The sequence below is a fragment of the Littorina saxatilis genome, linkage group LG12 (assembly GCF_037325665.1).
Source record: "Littorina saxatilis isolate snail1 linkage group LG12, US_GU_Lsax_2.0, whole genome shotgun sequence".
NCBI lineage: Eukaryota > Metazoa > Mollusca > Gastropoda > Littorinimorpha > Littorinidae > Littorina > Littorina saxatilis.
The window spans coordinates 80,445,566-80,460,824 of record NC_090256.1 but is presented as its reverse complement, the minus strand read 5'-3'; the positions used below and the strand labels follow the sequence as shown (position 1 = coordinate 80,460,824).

General features: G+C 45.7%; 1 protein-coding gene across 1 annotated transcript in view; it reads right to left on the bottom strand.

Moving 5' to 3' along the window:
- LOC138982891 (limbin-like) overlaps positions 1-15,259 on the bottom strand; it is a 46,772-nt gene that overhangs the window by 22,569 nt on the left and 8,944 nt on the right. The window contains exons 8-16 of the mRNA XM_070356288.1: positions 13,803-13,891; positions 13,369-13,446; positions 12,573-12,816; positions 11,697-11,777; positions 11,273-11,383; positions 10,233-10,457; positions 9,133-9,212; positions 5,853-6,012; positions 4,600-4,672 (exon numbers count right to left, since the gene is read on the bottom strand). Of these exons, the coding sequence (XP_070212389.1) occupies positions 4,600-4,672; positions 5,853-6,012; positions 9,133-9,212; positions 10,233-10,457; positions 11,273-11,383; positions 11,697-11,777; positions 12,573-12,816; positions 13,369-13,446; positions 13,803-13,891 (1,141 nt within the window). The remainder of the gene's footprint in view (positions 1-4,599; positions 4,673-5,852; positions 6,013-9,132; positions 9,213-10,232; positions 10,458-11,272; positions 11,384-11,696; positions 11,778-12,572; positions 12,817-13,368; positions 13,447-13,802; positions 13,892-15,259) is intronic.

Genomic DNA, 15,259 nt, shown 5'->3' with positions numbered 1-15,259 from the left:
GAGCTGCCCTGGGGAACGTGACCCCCGCGCTTCTCGCGAAGGCTCAGGCATCTGATCCGACATTAGCGACTCCTCGGGAGCACGCGAAGTCGGGGAAGGTGAAGCTGAGCGGGAAGCATGGGAGGTCAAAGTTCCTCAGGGACAAGAAGTTGCTCTACCGTGAGTTCAGCAACAAGGAAGGTGCATTCAAACAGGTTGTCGTGCCTCGCGAGTTTCGCGAGGGTGTCATGGCAACGGCACACGACTCGATTCTGGGAGGTCATCTTGGCACCAAGAAGACCACGGATCGTGTCTGGCGCCACTTTTACTGGCCAGGCATCTGCACGGATGTCCGACGTTTCTGTGCGTCCTGCGATAAGTGCCAGAAGGTGGTTGCCAAAGGAAGGGTGAGGAAGGTCCCCTTAGAGAAGATGCCGCTCATCGACGAACCCTTTCGTCGGGTGGCAGTGGACATCATCGGGCCCATCTTGCCTGCGTCTGAGGACGGAAACAGATACATTTTGACCATGGTGGACTACGCTACTCGATACCCAGAGGCGATCCCTCTGAAATCGATTGAAGCCACGCGAGTAGCTGAGGCTCTGGTTACTATGTGGTCCCGGCTGGGAATTCCATCAGAGGTACTCACCGACAGAGGCACGCAGTTCACGGGAGGAGTGATGGCGGAGGCAGCACGACTGCTATCACTGGAGCAGCACTTCACCACTCCTTACCATGCTCAGTGCAACGGACTGGTGGAAAGGTTCAATGGCACCTTGAAGACCATGCTGAGGAAACTAGCTCAGGAGAAACCACGCACGTGGGACAGGTACATCCCAGCATTGCTTTTTGCATACCGCGAGGTTCCTCAGGAGAGCTTGGGCTTTTCCCCATTTGAGTTGTTGTACGGCAGACAGGTACGCGGTCCCATGGCTATCCTGCGTCAGGCTTGGACGGACGAAGAAGCTGACGAGGAGGTGCAGACGACAGCGACCTACATCGTAGAACTCAGGAACAGGATTGAAGAGACCTGCAAACTGGCTCAAGAGAACCTGGGAAGAGCAGCACAGCGTTACGCGCGAGGATTCGACCGCAAGGCACGGCCGCGCAGCTTCAAGATTGGAGAACGGGTGTTGCTACTTCTACCTGTCAAACACAACAAGCTACAACTGCAGTGGCAAGGACCTTTTGAGGTGACAGCGAAAGTGGGCCAGAACGACTACAGGATCGTCATGAACGGGAAAGCACGCCTGTACCACGCCAACCTGCTGCGCGCCTACATAGAGAGGACTGCCTACGGGGAAAAGGACAAAGTGACAGAAGCAGTTGCTGTCGTGATGGACGAGACAACGGAAGAACAGGGAGGAGGACGTGTACCAGTTTGTCCGTTGGAGGCTAGTGAGGATCACACGGACGTGCACATCTCACCTGATCTTGGGGACGACCAGCAGGCGGACCTGCAAGAGATCCTGAAGGATGCAGCACGGGTCCTTACAGACATACCACTTCAGACGCATCTAGAGGAGTTTACCTTCGACTTGCTGGAGAAACAGCCAGTGAGGACGAAGCAGTATCCCATGCCTCATGCCCAGAAGGAGGTGGTCAGGAAGGAAATCGCCGACATGACGAAGTTGGGCGTCATCGAGCCAGCGAACTCTCCCTACAGTTCACCAATTGTGCTTGTGAAGAAGAAGGATGGACGCGTCAGGTTCTGTGTCGACTACCGGAAGCTGAACAAGATTACGGCGTTTGACGCGGAACCCATGCCTGATGTGGACTACCTCTTCAGTCACTTGGCCAAGGCCAAGTATTTTTCAAAATTAGACCTCACCAAGGGATACTGGCAAATTCCAGTTGCCGAGGAAGATCGCCCAAAGACTGCATTTACCACTCCATTCGGCCAGTTCCAGTGGACAGTCATGCCTTTTGGTCTACAGAATGCAGGTGCCGTCTTCACTCGCATGATGAGGAAACTTTTGGAACCATTGAAGCGCGAGGACATCAGCAGTTTCATCGACGATGTGCTGATCGCGACAGAGACATGGACTGAACATCTCGACGCCCTGCGCGACGTGTTTGGAAGGTTGAAGGACGGAAATCTGGGAGCTAAACCGTCCAAGTGCTACTTGGGATTTCGGGAATTGTCTTTCCTGGGTCATGTTGTCGGCGAGGGATTGCTCGTTCCAGAGGACGACAAGATCCAGAAGATTCGGGAGGCGGAGCCACCGCGCACGAAGAAAGAAGTCAGGTCTTTCCTGGGCCTAGCCAGCTTCTACAGACGCTTCATCCCGCACTTTGCCGAAATCGCACTACCACTGACCAACCTTACCAAGAAACTACAACCGACCGTTGTAGTGTGGACTGAGGAATGCAGCTCCGCATTCAACACCCTGAAGAGGCGACTCACCAGTCAGCCTATTCTCCGACTACCAGACCTGAACAAGGACTTCGTGCTGAGGACAGACGCTTCAGGGAAGGGACTTGGGGCAGTGTTGCTTCAGGAGACAGAGGGGTTTTTGCACCCTGTTTGCTTCGCCAGCCGTAAGCTGACCTCGGCCGAGGCAGCGTATGCAACGGTTGAACGCGAGTGTCTCGCCATTGTCTGGGGCATCCAGAAGTTCGAAGCGTACCTGTACGGACGACCTTTCTGTCTGGAGACGGACCATCAACCTCTGCAATATCTTCAGGTTGCAAGGTTGGCAAACGCCAGACTTATGCGCTGGGCGTTGATTCTCCAACCGTACCAATTCACGGTACGCGTCATTCCGGGCGCCAACAATGTTGGAGCTGACTTTCTCTCTCGGGCTATAGAGGAGAACATGACTGTGAGCGAAACCGAGGTTTCGTCTTGAAGAGGGGAGGTGTGTCACGATCGGGTGACAGAGACCAAGAAAGTGTCACTCGGTGGAGTGCCTGTTCTTGGTCGATTATGATAGAAAGCGCCTGTACGTGATATTGGGCTACAGCAGAGTTTGCTGACAGTGCTCAACGAGCACGGATGTTTTGTAGCGCACGAGTTTCACAGTGGGTTTTTTTTTGCTGTCATAGGGCTGACGGTTTTTCGCTGACAGCGCGCACGGGATTTTCACGGATTGAGTTTCTCGTGTCTTTTTTCTGCTTGGGAGGCAGAATTGTGTATAGCTGGACTGGTTTTGTGACAAGGTCAGTCACGTGTTATTGGCTAGGTTGTCTGACAGAGACACAAGGACGGCGCACTTGACACCCAGCGGCAGAAGGGGAAGGATCTAATACACAGTTTCTAGAGTATGATGGTTTTTCACCGAATATTGTATTCGGCACTCTAGGGGAGCTTCCACCAGTTATTACTTTCTCACTGCACCTGTTTTGCTGAGGACAAGTCGTCAACATTCCTTCGTCGGCGATGGCTTTCGCATAAGGATTCGACAAGGGGTTCTGGAGGTTTTCGGTCACTGTTGACGAACAGAGGCTGTTCCAGGGAGGAGGCGGACTTTGCTTCCATTGAGAGTACAATCATAGGCTTTTGAGGTAATAAATCATTATTTAACGCTGTTGATGAGTCTGTGTTGTGGAATGAAATACTCTCTGTTGTTCTTTCCAGGTTAGCGCATAATTTACTCTCTGTGACGCTAAAATACTAATCTGTATATGGTTTTTGCAGATAGGGAGAGAAGGACGGAAAATGACTGTTTTGTTGTTGTAAAAAGTCCGTTTTGTGCAGGCCCACGTGCTCGATGAGGTATTTAAAGATGACACGTTTTAAGGTGGTGGGTGAGGGGTAGCAGACATGTTTAGTGCACCGATGCTTTCTGTTTGCAGCCTTCGTTTCGTTTCGTGTTCCTGTAACTGCTGCACGGCTGCCTTTGGCGGGACACTGCTAGCCGCAGACGTTGGAGCTGGGACCTGAGGAAGCTACGCAGACCGGCTAACCAGCAGACCGGCTAACCAGCGAACCGGCTAACCAGCAAACCGGCTAACCAGCAACCCGGCTAACCAGCAAACCGGCTAACCAGCAACCCGGCTAACCAGCATACCGGCTAACCAGCATACAGAAAGAAAGCTAAGTGCACCGTGTCTTACGCACCCCGTTGACCACCGTTGTCTTTTCTTATCTGTGATTTCATTGGAGTAGTGACAACGTGGGGTGTGTGACCCCTGCATGAACTAGAGCTTTTTGAACAGAACATTCTCATTTGACTGTATTTACACGGGATCAGCGTGTTACTATAATTTTCTATATACTACTGGCATTTTGTCAGTGATCACGGGTTTTTTACGTGTTGAGAACGTAAAAGGAACATATTTTGAGTGAAGGCTCGAGGGAGGTGGCGAGTTTATACATAAACAGGCGTCTGAAACTTATACTTTTGTTGACTCTATTTAATTGTATGACTGCGAGAGTGGATCGTGGTGTGGTTAGTTAATTAGTAGTAATTAACCGGTTCATAATCACCTTAAGTGATATATTGAAACGTGACAAACTGTATAGTATGGAGGTCTTCTTAACTGAGACTCTCCACTATTACGCTTATGTTTTGCAAATTTGCTCAAAGTCGTATAACAGTCAGCTCATACATGCATCAAAATACTGGTAGTGCATGTTGCATCAAAACATGCCTCATATTGAACAAGTGAACTCACCAACAGGTCCATCTGTCTGCTGGGATCTGCTGACTTTCATGTACTCCTGAATCTCACCCTTATGCTTCTTGATCTGAATTGTAACATCCATCACACCTTGACATTAGCATAACAGAAGAAGAAAATAAAAACAAGCAGATAGTCAAAACCTTCCTACAAAGATTTCACAACTTCAAGAACTAACACTAACACTTTACTGTCTGTTTTATCACAAGAAGTTGCCTTTGGGCTCGCCAAATGCTGGCAAACCTAGAGTCAACAACAGAGTGGCTCAGTCTTTATTTTCACAGTGTCAGAATCAAAAGGAAATAGGTGAATTCGCTGAAAAGTGGGAGTCCTGAGCTTTGCTACCTCAGTCTGGAACTGGACATCAACTGACTACATCCTATAAAACAGACCTCCGCATAGGCCCGAATGAACCCAGTGGAAGTGATGTCACATACCCAGAAAAGACCGACTGTTTGAAATTCACACAGTAGGACAGTGAAACTCTAACTGGGCCAAATCAGGCTATTGCCCAGACCTCCAAGAAAATCAGATGAATTTTCCACAAGTCAACATTTTCAAATTTTAAATGGTCCCCTTCTGATATCGACAAACAACCAAACTTACAACATGCATGAAGATCAGCAGAGGCTGCACAGTAGCCACGTTTCAAAGCAACAGCTACAAAAGCATCTGAGAAAAAGAGGCGAAGCCTTCAAGGCTCACGTAAGAAATCGACAAACAGTAACACAAACTCAATCACTCCGTCACACATACACACACACACACACACACACACACACACACACACACACACACACACACACACACACACACACACACACACACACACACACACAGTAAGCATAGGTGAAACTGTGCAAGAAAGCGAGACCCTGGATCTGCCAAGTAGTCTCGGCCCGCTCACAATAACAATGACCGAGACGTTCAGTAATTCCTTTGCGTGACGTCTAACCCTCTTACGTCATAATGTGACGTCTTCAAATAGTTTCTATCACACACGTCAAACACTTTTGACCGAGACTGACGTAATCCATAGACTCGGAAATGTTAAAGTTTCTATCACACACACACACACACACGCACGCACGCACGCACGCACGCACGCACGCACAGACAGACAAAGTTTATCATCGCATAGGCTACACTTACGTGAGCCAAAAAGAGGGGTAATTCCACTGTCCAATTATGGTACATTATTCAACTGTGAAGCTGGGTAAAATTAATTACTGATCTGCATTACTTACCAGTTCGTTCAGCCGAGACACTTTAGTCTGTGACAGTCGCTTGTGCAGCTCTTTCTCCTGTGTTTCCTTGGCCTTCTCCAGGTCAGTCTTGATGTCCAGTGCTCTCACCTTCATGAATTCTATCCACTCCTCTGACTGCGTGGGGAGAACAAGGCCGTTCCTGAAATGTTAGAGATGCATTGAAAGAATGCAGAAAACAATGAAGACTGGTAGATGATGATTCACTGTGAAACACATACAGTTGTCTCATACCAAACAGTTTTTATGATTCGCAGTGTCAGTACCAAGAGCATTCTTCTGCAGCTTATATTTCCCAAGGACTGTTATGCCGGGGTGGAAGTAGAGATAAGCGCTTACTTCCCAAGAAATGCTCCATATGGCTTCGTGTCTCCAAACACCTCTGACAGTCAAATCCAGCTCCTGGCCTTCACGTGGCGGGCCCTGTCTTCGACTAACAGGAGAAGGGATGCAGGCGGGTCACTGGCGCCTTAAAACCAGCTGCTTTGGGCAGATGGGGCTCGTCAACCTTGGATGGTCGCTCATCTAGGAGAAGGACAACTCCGATTTCAAAACCCGCACTGCCTTGTGTGCGCCTTGGGAAAGGCAAAGGCTACGAGAAGGAAAACTTCGACAACAAACCCGGGTAGAGTGGACTCGACAGCCCAGCAAGGCAGCTACTCTTGGGGAGGAGGCAACCCTGAGTAAGAACCTCAACCACCGAAGACGGAAGACAGCAGCCAACTTGGCGTGGGGAGAAAATCGGCTGTCTACGCTTCCACGATAATATGGCCGTACAATTATCTTTGGATCGATGTGGTGGCAGCCACTGGTCTGAGGATTTAGCACGGCTATCAACATCGAACGCAGAAGAAGAAGAAGAATTTCCCTTCACTTTTGCACACACACAATTTTTTTTTTTTAAATTTCTCTCTCTCCCTCTCTATATTTCTTTCTCTCTCTCTCTCTCTCTCTCTCTCTCTCTCTCTCTCTCTCTCTCACACACACACACAAACAAATAAACAAACAAACACACGCACACAAGCAAACACCCCTGCTGCTAAACAACAGAAGTTGTCCCCCTTGATGCCCAAAGACAAAAGAAAAGTTGTCTCCCTTGATGCACAACAACAACTGGTTTCCCCTTGCACAGTGTTTCTAGTGTGGGCAGATTTCTCTATTCACACAAATATCCACTCAACTTGAGATTGTTGAAACACAGTCAAAAGCACACTGCTCACAGTCAAGCAAATAACCATGAGACATTCTGTCAGTAACAGATTTGTTCCCCCCAAGTGCGCATCAACTAACTACCGTATTACAGATAACTTCTTACATGAGTGGACAAATTCTTAAAAATCATAATAGATCTGTCAAGGTTTTTACAGAAGATAAGACCCTCTATTCCATTGGACATTTATAACAAAATCTACAGGCTGGCTGATTTCTGTGAACAGTGAGACAATAGGAAGTTTCCGCCAGTTATCTCTCTGAGGTTTTGGGTGCTTAGAGAGTACCGTGCCCCTTGTGGGGGCATAAAACATTGAGGTCAGAAGCAGGGTCAAGGGGAAGGTCGGCTGGGCGGACAGGAGTATGACAGCTTACTAGTGCCAAAACCTGGTGTTACCCATTATCACGTGATAGTTACTAATTAATGCTGTCAGTTACTGTTTTCATCTGTTTGTTACTAATTTTCACGGGAAATTACTAATTTTTAGTTTTGGCACTAGCAATCCATCAGGAAGTGAGCCAAAACTAAAAATTAGTAATTAACAGGTGAAAGTTAGTAATTTTTCCAGGAAAAATTAGTAATTTTCCGGGGGAAAATAATTAACAACAACCACAAAAACGTCACCACAGACATTACGAATCCGGATTTCTGGCATATAGGAAGAATCCCACCCATGAATATAATTCATAAAAAAATTCTCACTCTGCATAGAATGCAGCCTGGTTGTAGTTGTTTGGTATGTGTCCAAATGGAAGGGTGCTCTTACCCAATCCAAATGGAAGGGTGCTCTTACCCCGTCCAAATGGAAGGGTGCTCTTACCCCGTCCAAATGGAAGGGTGCTTTTACCCCATCCAAATGGAAGGGTGCTTTTACCCCATCCAAATGGAAGGGTGCTCTTACCCCGTCCAAATGGAAGGGTGCTCTTACCCCGTCCAAATGGAAGGGTGCTCTTACCCCGTCCAAATGGAAGGGTGCTCTTACCCCATCCAAATGGAAGGGTGCTCTTACCCCGTCCAAATGGAAGGGTGCTCTTACCCCGTCCAAATGGAAGGGTGCTCTTACCCCGTCCAAATGGAAGGGTGCTCTTACCCCATCCAAATGGAAGGGTGCTCTTACCCCATCCAAATGGAAGGGTGCTCTTACCCCATCCAACTGGAAGGGTGCTCTTACCCCATCCAAATGGAAGGGTGCTCTTACCCCATCTAAACGCCTGGACAGATATCGGCTGGTATACATGATCGTTAGCACAGAACATAATGAAGCATTGGTGAAATGACTAACCATCACATGAACATACCTTCCAGACTTTCAACACATAAAAGCTCAGTCCATCAGTTCAGTCCTAGCTGCATGTAAAGGCCATGACAGACGGGCAACACAAAACAATGTTTTCCACAAAAACTCCAACTCAAAACGTTGGAAAAACACATGTTTTCAAAGCGGGGATGTCACACGCGAAACACACACTAGCACGCTTCCTGTTTTCACAGAAATATCGGTCAGTGTCAGCTTGACCCGTTCCAGCTACCGCGCTGTGTGCGGTCAGTCACATGCATGCATGCAGCGCCCACTGAAACGGTCAGTGTCAGGTTGACCCGTCCAGTACAGCGTACTGCGCTTGTTCGGGTTTCGGGTTTGTAAACAACACGGCTGAAAGCGTCCACTGATATTAGTGACTCTTGTCAAACGTTACAGGCTCCATATAGCTCTAGTAAGGATTCAGGGCTCCAGTACTACCTTGAATCGGTACCGCCTCTGGGTCGGCCATTTTTTTTCTCTCTCTTGTTGATGCCGGAAACCGAGTCACGTGAATTGATCGTCCGCTGTTCATTGGCTGACTACCAAAACGTGTTTTCAGATTTTAGAGCAGGCTCTAAAACCAAAAACACGACGCGGAAACACGAAACAGTGCTTTCCGAAACGGGTTTTGAGGGATGTCACACGGGAAACACGCTGTTTTGTGTTTGTTTTGAGAGAAAACACTGTTGTGTGTAGTCCGTCTGTCATGGCCTTAACCCAGGGAGCAGTGAAACAATAATGTCTGTACTTACTTCCTAGCCTTGTCCAGAAAACCAATGATGTGTGTGGCAGTCAGGTTCAGAGACTCTGTGGTGTCGTCTCCTTGTGCTTCCTAAGAGTGTACACGAAATCATTTTGCACATCATTGAAAAAGCAATAGGAAACAAGAAATTCCTTCGAGGTAGGAAAAACACCCCCGTTGGTCAAAGGGAAATAACCATTCTCACTGCACCCATTCTCACTGCCACCAACTGAGAAGGTTATTTCCCTTTGACCATGAATATGTTTCTCTATAAGTCCTTGTAGAATCTTAATCCACCAATAACTCCCTAACCGTGTGTTTGACTGGTCCCAATTTTTGTAAGGACCGTCTCAGGAATGTATAGAACCTGTTCACCAAGTTTGGTGACGATCGGTCCGTTCATTCTTGAGATCTATATGCGAACACAAACACACAAACAAACAAACAAACACATCGACCGAAACCTAAACACACCCCTATACCGGGGGTGTAATAATTATTAAAAGTAAATTTTGATAAAAGCAAAGGGTAATGCTAACAGCATATTTGGGTGTGTATGGGATGCCTGAGGAGAGGAAGAATCTTTGTAAACCTGGCGTCTCTCTCTATGGGGGATGGACAAAAACGCTGGTCTCACTCAACACCCAACTCTCACTTCTGGCTCTATGAAAGCTGTTAGGGATAATGGTGGCCACACCCTGGTATGCTGCTCCTGCGATGCATTCCACTCACTGGTGGCCACACCCTGGTATGCTGCTTCTGCGATGCATTCTACTCACTGGTGGCCACACCCTGGTATGCTGCTTCTGCGATGCATTCTACTCACTGGTGGCCACACCCTGGTATGCTGCTTCTGCGATGCATTCTACTCACTGGTGGCCACACCCTGGTATGCTGCTTCTGCGATGCATTCTACTCACTGGTGGGCAGACCAAGCTCAACACGTCCAGTGCCTAGCTGTTGCACCAAGTAACCTACCCTTCATTCGTTCAGCTTGGTGCTTTGGAGACAATACATTTTTGATCTCAGCTTTAATTTTCTAGCATTTAGTCAGTATCTTTTGAAAAACCTAGATAAACGGGTGAAAAAAAAAGATGTTTTACGACTTACGCTGCCTTTTGCAAGAGCCCGCCTCCTGGCCAGTTTTTCTTCCAGAACCATACGCTGACGGGAGATTTCTTCATCGTACATCCGATGGACGGCATCCTGCTGTTTCCTGTGCTCCTTCATCACCCAATCAGCTTGCTCTGTGTTGAGTTGACCTTGACTGATGACCTCCGAGATCATGCCCTGCTGCAGTTCCTTGGTCCCCATCCTCTTGCGAACGGCAAACTCCTGAAGACATGAACAGCAGGAATGAGGGCTCACAACTTACTTCCAGGACCATACATGTATGCATTAGGCCAAAAAAAAAAAATAGTCTGTTTACGGTAACCCGACCGACCCTATTTTTTTCGCGCGACCCTAGACTTTTTTTGGCATTTAGTAAGAAAAAGAAAAAAAAAAATTTTTTTTTTTTTGGCAAAATAACGTAAAAATATGGTTTTTTGGAAAGAAAAAAAAAAAAAAATCCCGACCTACCGACCCTATTTTTTTGGCCTATGTTACCGTAAACAGACCTATTTTTTTTTGGCCTAATCCCATGAGAGAACTCTTCCTAATAAAGGATACCTTCTGTTGTTTTTGTGTCTATTATAACTCAGCTGGAATATACCTGTCATGAAAGGACACCTGCAATGTAGGAAGATTTTTGGCTGGTTAGTTACAAGAGTGTCCTTTCATCGTAGGTATCTAATAATAATAATAATAATAATAATAATAATAATAATAATAATAATGGACACTTATTAATCGCCCCTTCTCATCAGAGCTCATGGTGATGTACAATAGCAACAGCGTGCGCACACACACACACACACACACACACACACACACACACACACACACACACACCCACCCACCCCCCAACACCCACCGACCCACACACACACACAAACACACACACACACACACACAAACACATGCGCACACACACACACACACACTAAATACAGTTGGTGGCTAACAATGCTATAAAGACTATGTGTATCAATGTACAATCAAATGCTTTCCCATGTCATACTTTCAGACATCTCATTCAAACACTTGACCTTTCTCAGCCTTTCCGCTTCTTCGTTCTGCTCCAAGGTCAATGTGAAGGTCAGCTCATTTTCCTCCATGTCATGCTGTTCATCGATCAGTTTCAGCAAGCCCTGACGTTCCTACGGAAACATGGAATGTTTTACAACACGACTATTGCAAACAGCAGGTGAAGCAATGAAGAATCAGTGTAACGTCACATCACTTTGTGAGATTTATGATTTAGACAGACACAATTGTCCTCTGTGTCTTGGAACAACACTGATCCAGTCGTCTATGTATATCAAGAAAACACAAATTCTCTTATAAGTTACATATGCAGCAACAAAGCAAGTAAAAATGTATCAGCCAGTCATAATCATATCTTTCTGAGACAGAGACATAAACAGAACCCAAATCTATATGTACAGTACAATTGCTCAAAGCAAGACAAACCTTGTCAGGCAGCTCCTTGGTGGCAGCGAGCGCTTGCTGTTTTCGCTGGCGATGTTTCTGCAGCAACTCTGCAAGCTTCTCCTGCAGCAGAAACATTAAACAAAAATATCAGTTTTTGGGTAAAGAACTGTAGAAAACTCATCTCATCATCCTCCCGCTGTGCTTGCGTGTACACACGGGGGTGTTCGGACATCGAGGAGAGTCTGCACACAAAGTTGACTCTGAGAAATAAATCTCTCGCCGAACGTGGGGACGAACTCACGCTGACAGCGGCCAACTGGATACAAATCCAGCGCGCTACCGACTGAGCTACATCCCCGCCCTATGCTTATTTCAAGACCCATGCTTACTGTCAATAGAAATGTTATTGGCACTGAAGTCAGTGAAGCTAGACAACCACCAGCTCCTTCCTGTACTCAGCATTCAGTTTGATACATAGTTTCTTCAACTGTTGTTGTTAACAAGATTTATACTTACAAAATAATATAAGGCCAAGAATTTTTTTTAAATGTTTCCAATTCCCCCCACCGACCGGATTTTTTTCCTCCAGACCTTTTTTTTTGACAATTCAAAAAAAGAAAAGAAAAAATCAAATGACAAAACTTGATTTTGGAGGATTTACAAGGAAAGTTACTCTTCTTGGACATCAAGGGGACACAGCTCGCACAATTTTCGGCTAATGAAAAGCAAATGCGTCTGTGTAAAATTAATAACAAACTTCAATACCAAAAAGAATAAAAAATTAACCAACCTATCCACTCTTTTTCTCTGGGCATTGTCATCGGAAACAAAAACAAAACAAATTGAGAGGAGGGTGAGGGGGGGGGGGGGGGGACATCTTCCCACATCACCATAAATAACAACAACAAAACTCGCCTTGTTCTTGGCGCTGAGGTCAGTGAAGACAACCTCCAGCTCCTTCTTGTACTCAGCGTCCAGTTTCTTGTCGAGTTCCTTCTGGTTGTTGTTGAAGTTGCCCACAGCCTTGTCCTCCACTGACTTGCTGATGTCACCGTTGTGTCTCAGGCCGCCCAGTAGCAGCATGCTGGTCTGAATGGCGGCCTCGTTCTGTTCCTTCTCCAGGTCTGTGTCTACGTGGGTTGTCGCCAGCACGTCCAAGCTATGTGGAAAATTGTTTTAACATGTTTTTAATTCTTTTTAAATACAACACACCAACAGCACCACCAACATAAGAAAACAGGCACACACAAAAACATACAATCACTGCACGAAAAAAAGAAAAATGCTCCACAATACGTCTAGGCCCTACTGGCACTTTCACATGACCATTATTTACAGGTATGTATTGGTGCTTTGTGAGAGTAGGACCATTTTGAGGTGTTTGAGCTGACCTCAATCCAAAGGTAACATCAAAAGAACTCCAGGAAAGAGCACAGATGAAAATAAAGAGGGAAGGAGAAAGGAAGGGAGAAAGGGGAGAAAAAGAGAGGCTGAGAGAGACAGACAGACAGACAGACAGACAGACAAACAGACATAATGAAAAAAGGATGAAAGAAAAAGAGAACATCACATTAATTGTTCTACCAGAACATCTAGTCAAGTTTTGCTTCAGTTCAAAGCAAACTTGCATTGTAAAATGTACAGCAGTATTAAGTTACAAGGGGAAAAACGACATACCTGTATGAAACACTTACACAGAAATTCAACTTACTTGTCAATTTCCCTGAACATGTGCAGTTTGTCCTTGAGAGACAGAACCAGGACAATGCTCTCGTTCCAACCCATTATGCTGAAAACAACAACGGGAACTTTGTTTACTGGCGGCAATACACAAAATTAAATTAAAATAATAAATCGGCACGAAAACATTAGCCTATAATACATGCATCATAATTACATGTGTAACCAAAGCTGCACTTTGATCCCTAAACACTGATATTCTACATGCTTATCAGTTCTCTGCTTACAATTTACAAAAGTATAAATTATGTGTTTTCACTTTATTTTTGAAGCACCAGCATGCATCAGGTCTCAAACTTTGGCAGCTGCTTTAAGTACTTTCTCCACAAAAAATGATATTAAACTTTCTGTTGGAGACCTTCAGGTCTGACGTGCCCTTGCACCAGGTGAGATCCATGAACGCACCTGTAGTCTTTGATGATATTCAGACCCTTCCGAAGAGCTGCCTTAGGGTCCATGACAATCTTCTTTCCCTTCTCCTTCATGCGATTCTCCTGGTGAAGAGAACAGTTTTGATTAGCACGGGACATTCTGGTGAATGAAAAGATTCCTCTTTCATGTTGAGAAAACATACAGAACCTGAATTTCATTACGAACATGTCTCAGTTAAGTAAGAATCAACCCATCAATACATTTTACTTATGCTGTAGCTGAACCAAGAACTTATTGATCAGTCAATCAATCTATCAACCAGATATTACAAGCAATCAGTTAATCAATTATAGGTGTATTTTAACACTCTTTTCCTTGTAAATAAAACCCTTACTTTGCAAATCACACACACAACTGTAACATTCAACCTACCTGTGCGCTTGAAAACTTTTTCAAAGCCACAAGTCTGCTTTATTATTTGTTCATTGGAACCCCCCTATTAAAGACCTCCAACAGTCTGAGAAAATCAAGGAGGAATTAGTCTTGAATTGGGGATAAAGTTGATTGTTGTTATGAATATAAAAAAGCTGAAACACCAAGGTCTTCGGTGTCCGAACACCCCCCGTGTACACTACATTGGGGTGTGCACGTTAAAGATCCCACGATTGACAAAAGGGTCTTTCCTGGCAAAATTGCTGGGCACAGTTAATAATTGTCTACCTATACCCGTGTGACTGGGAAGAATAGGCCGTGAAAGGTAAATATGCGCCGAAATGGCTGCAATCTACTGGCCGTATTAAATTTCATCTCACACGGCATCATTGCAGAGCGCCTAGAACTGTACCCACGGAATATGCGCGATATAAGCCTCCTATTGATTGATTAATAAGGGGAAGTTTTAAATGAGGGAATCTTAAAAGGGGTTCCACTGTATGTCCCCCCCTCTACAAAGACCACAAAATCAACTAACTAGTAAATATTTTATTTCATTTGTAATTAAACTTTCCAATAAACTAACTTTGTTTTCATGTTTTGATTTACATCAGTGCTGCACAAATGCGTTCATAATCCACTAATATAACAGCTTATTTTCATACAGAAACACTTGAACTCACAACTCAGAGAACTGAAGATGAATACACCAAGTACAACTTGGATAGTCCTGATATGTCCTGATATTTCCCAAACCACTGGTCCATTATCAGGATTTCACCTGGGAGAAAAGGGCAATGGGACTTTTGTCCCTCTCAACCAAATTCCGATGGGACATAGTCGTAGGCAAGAATTACCGTAAGCGCCAGAGGCTTGTACGCGTTTTGACCAAAGATGCAAAATCGTGCATCTGAGAATTAGCCGCTATAGAGTGGGGGGGGGGGGGGGGGGGGGGTGTGTGTGTGTGTGTGTGTGTGTGTGTGTGTGTGTGTGTCTGTGCGTGTGTGTGTGTGTGTATAATCCGATGTAAAGTGTACATTTGGTGGCACAGTGGTACG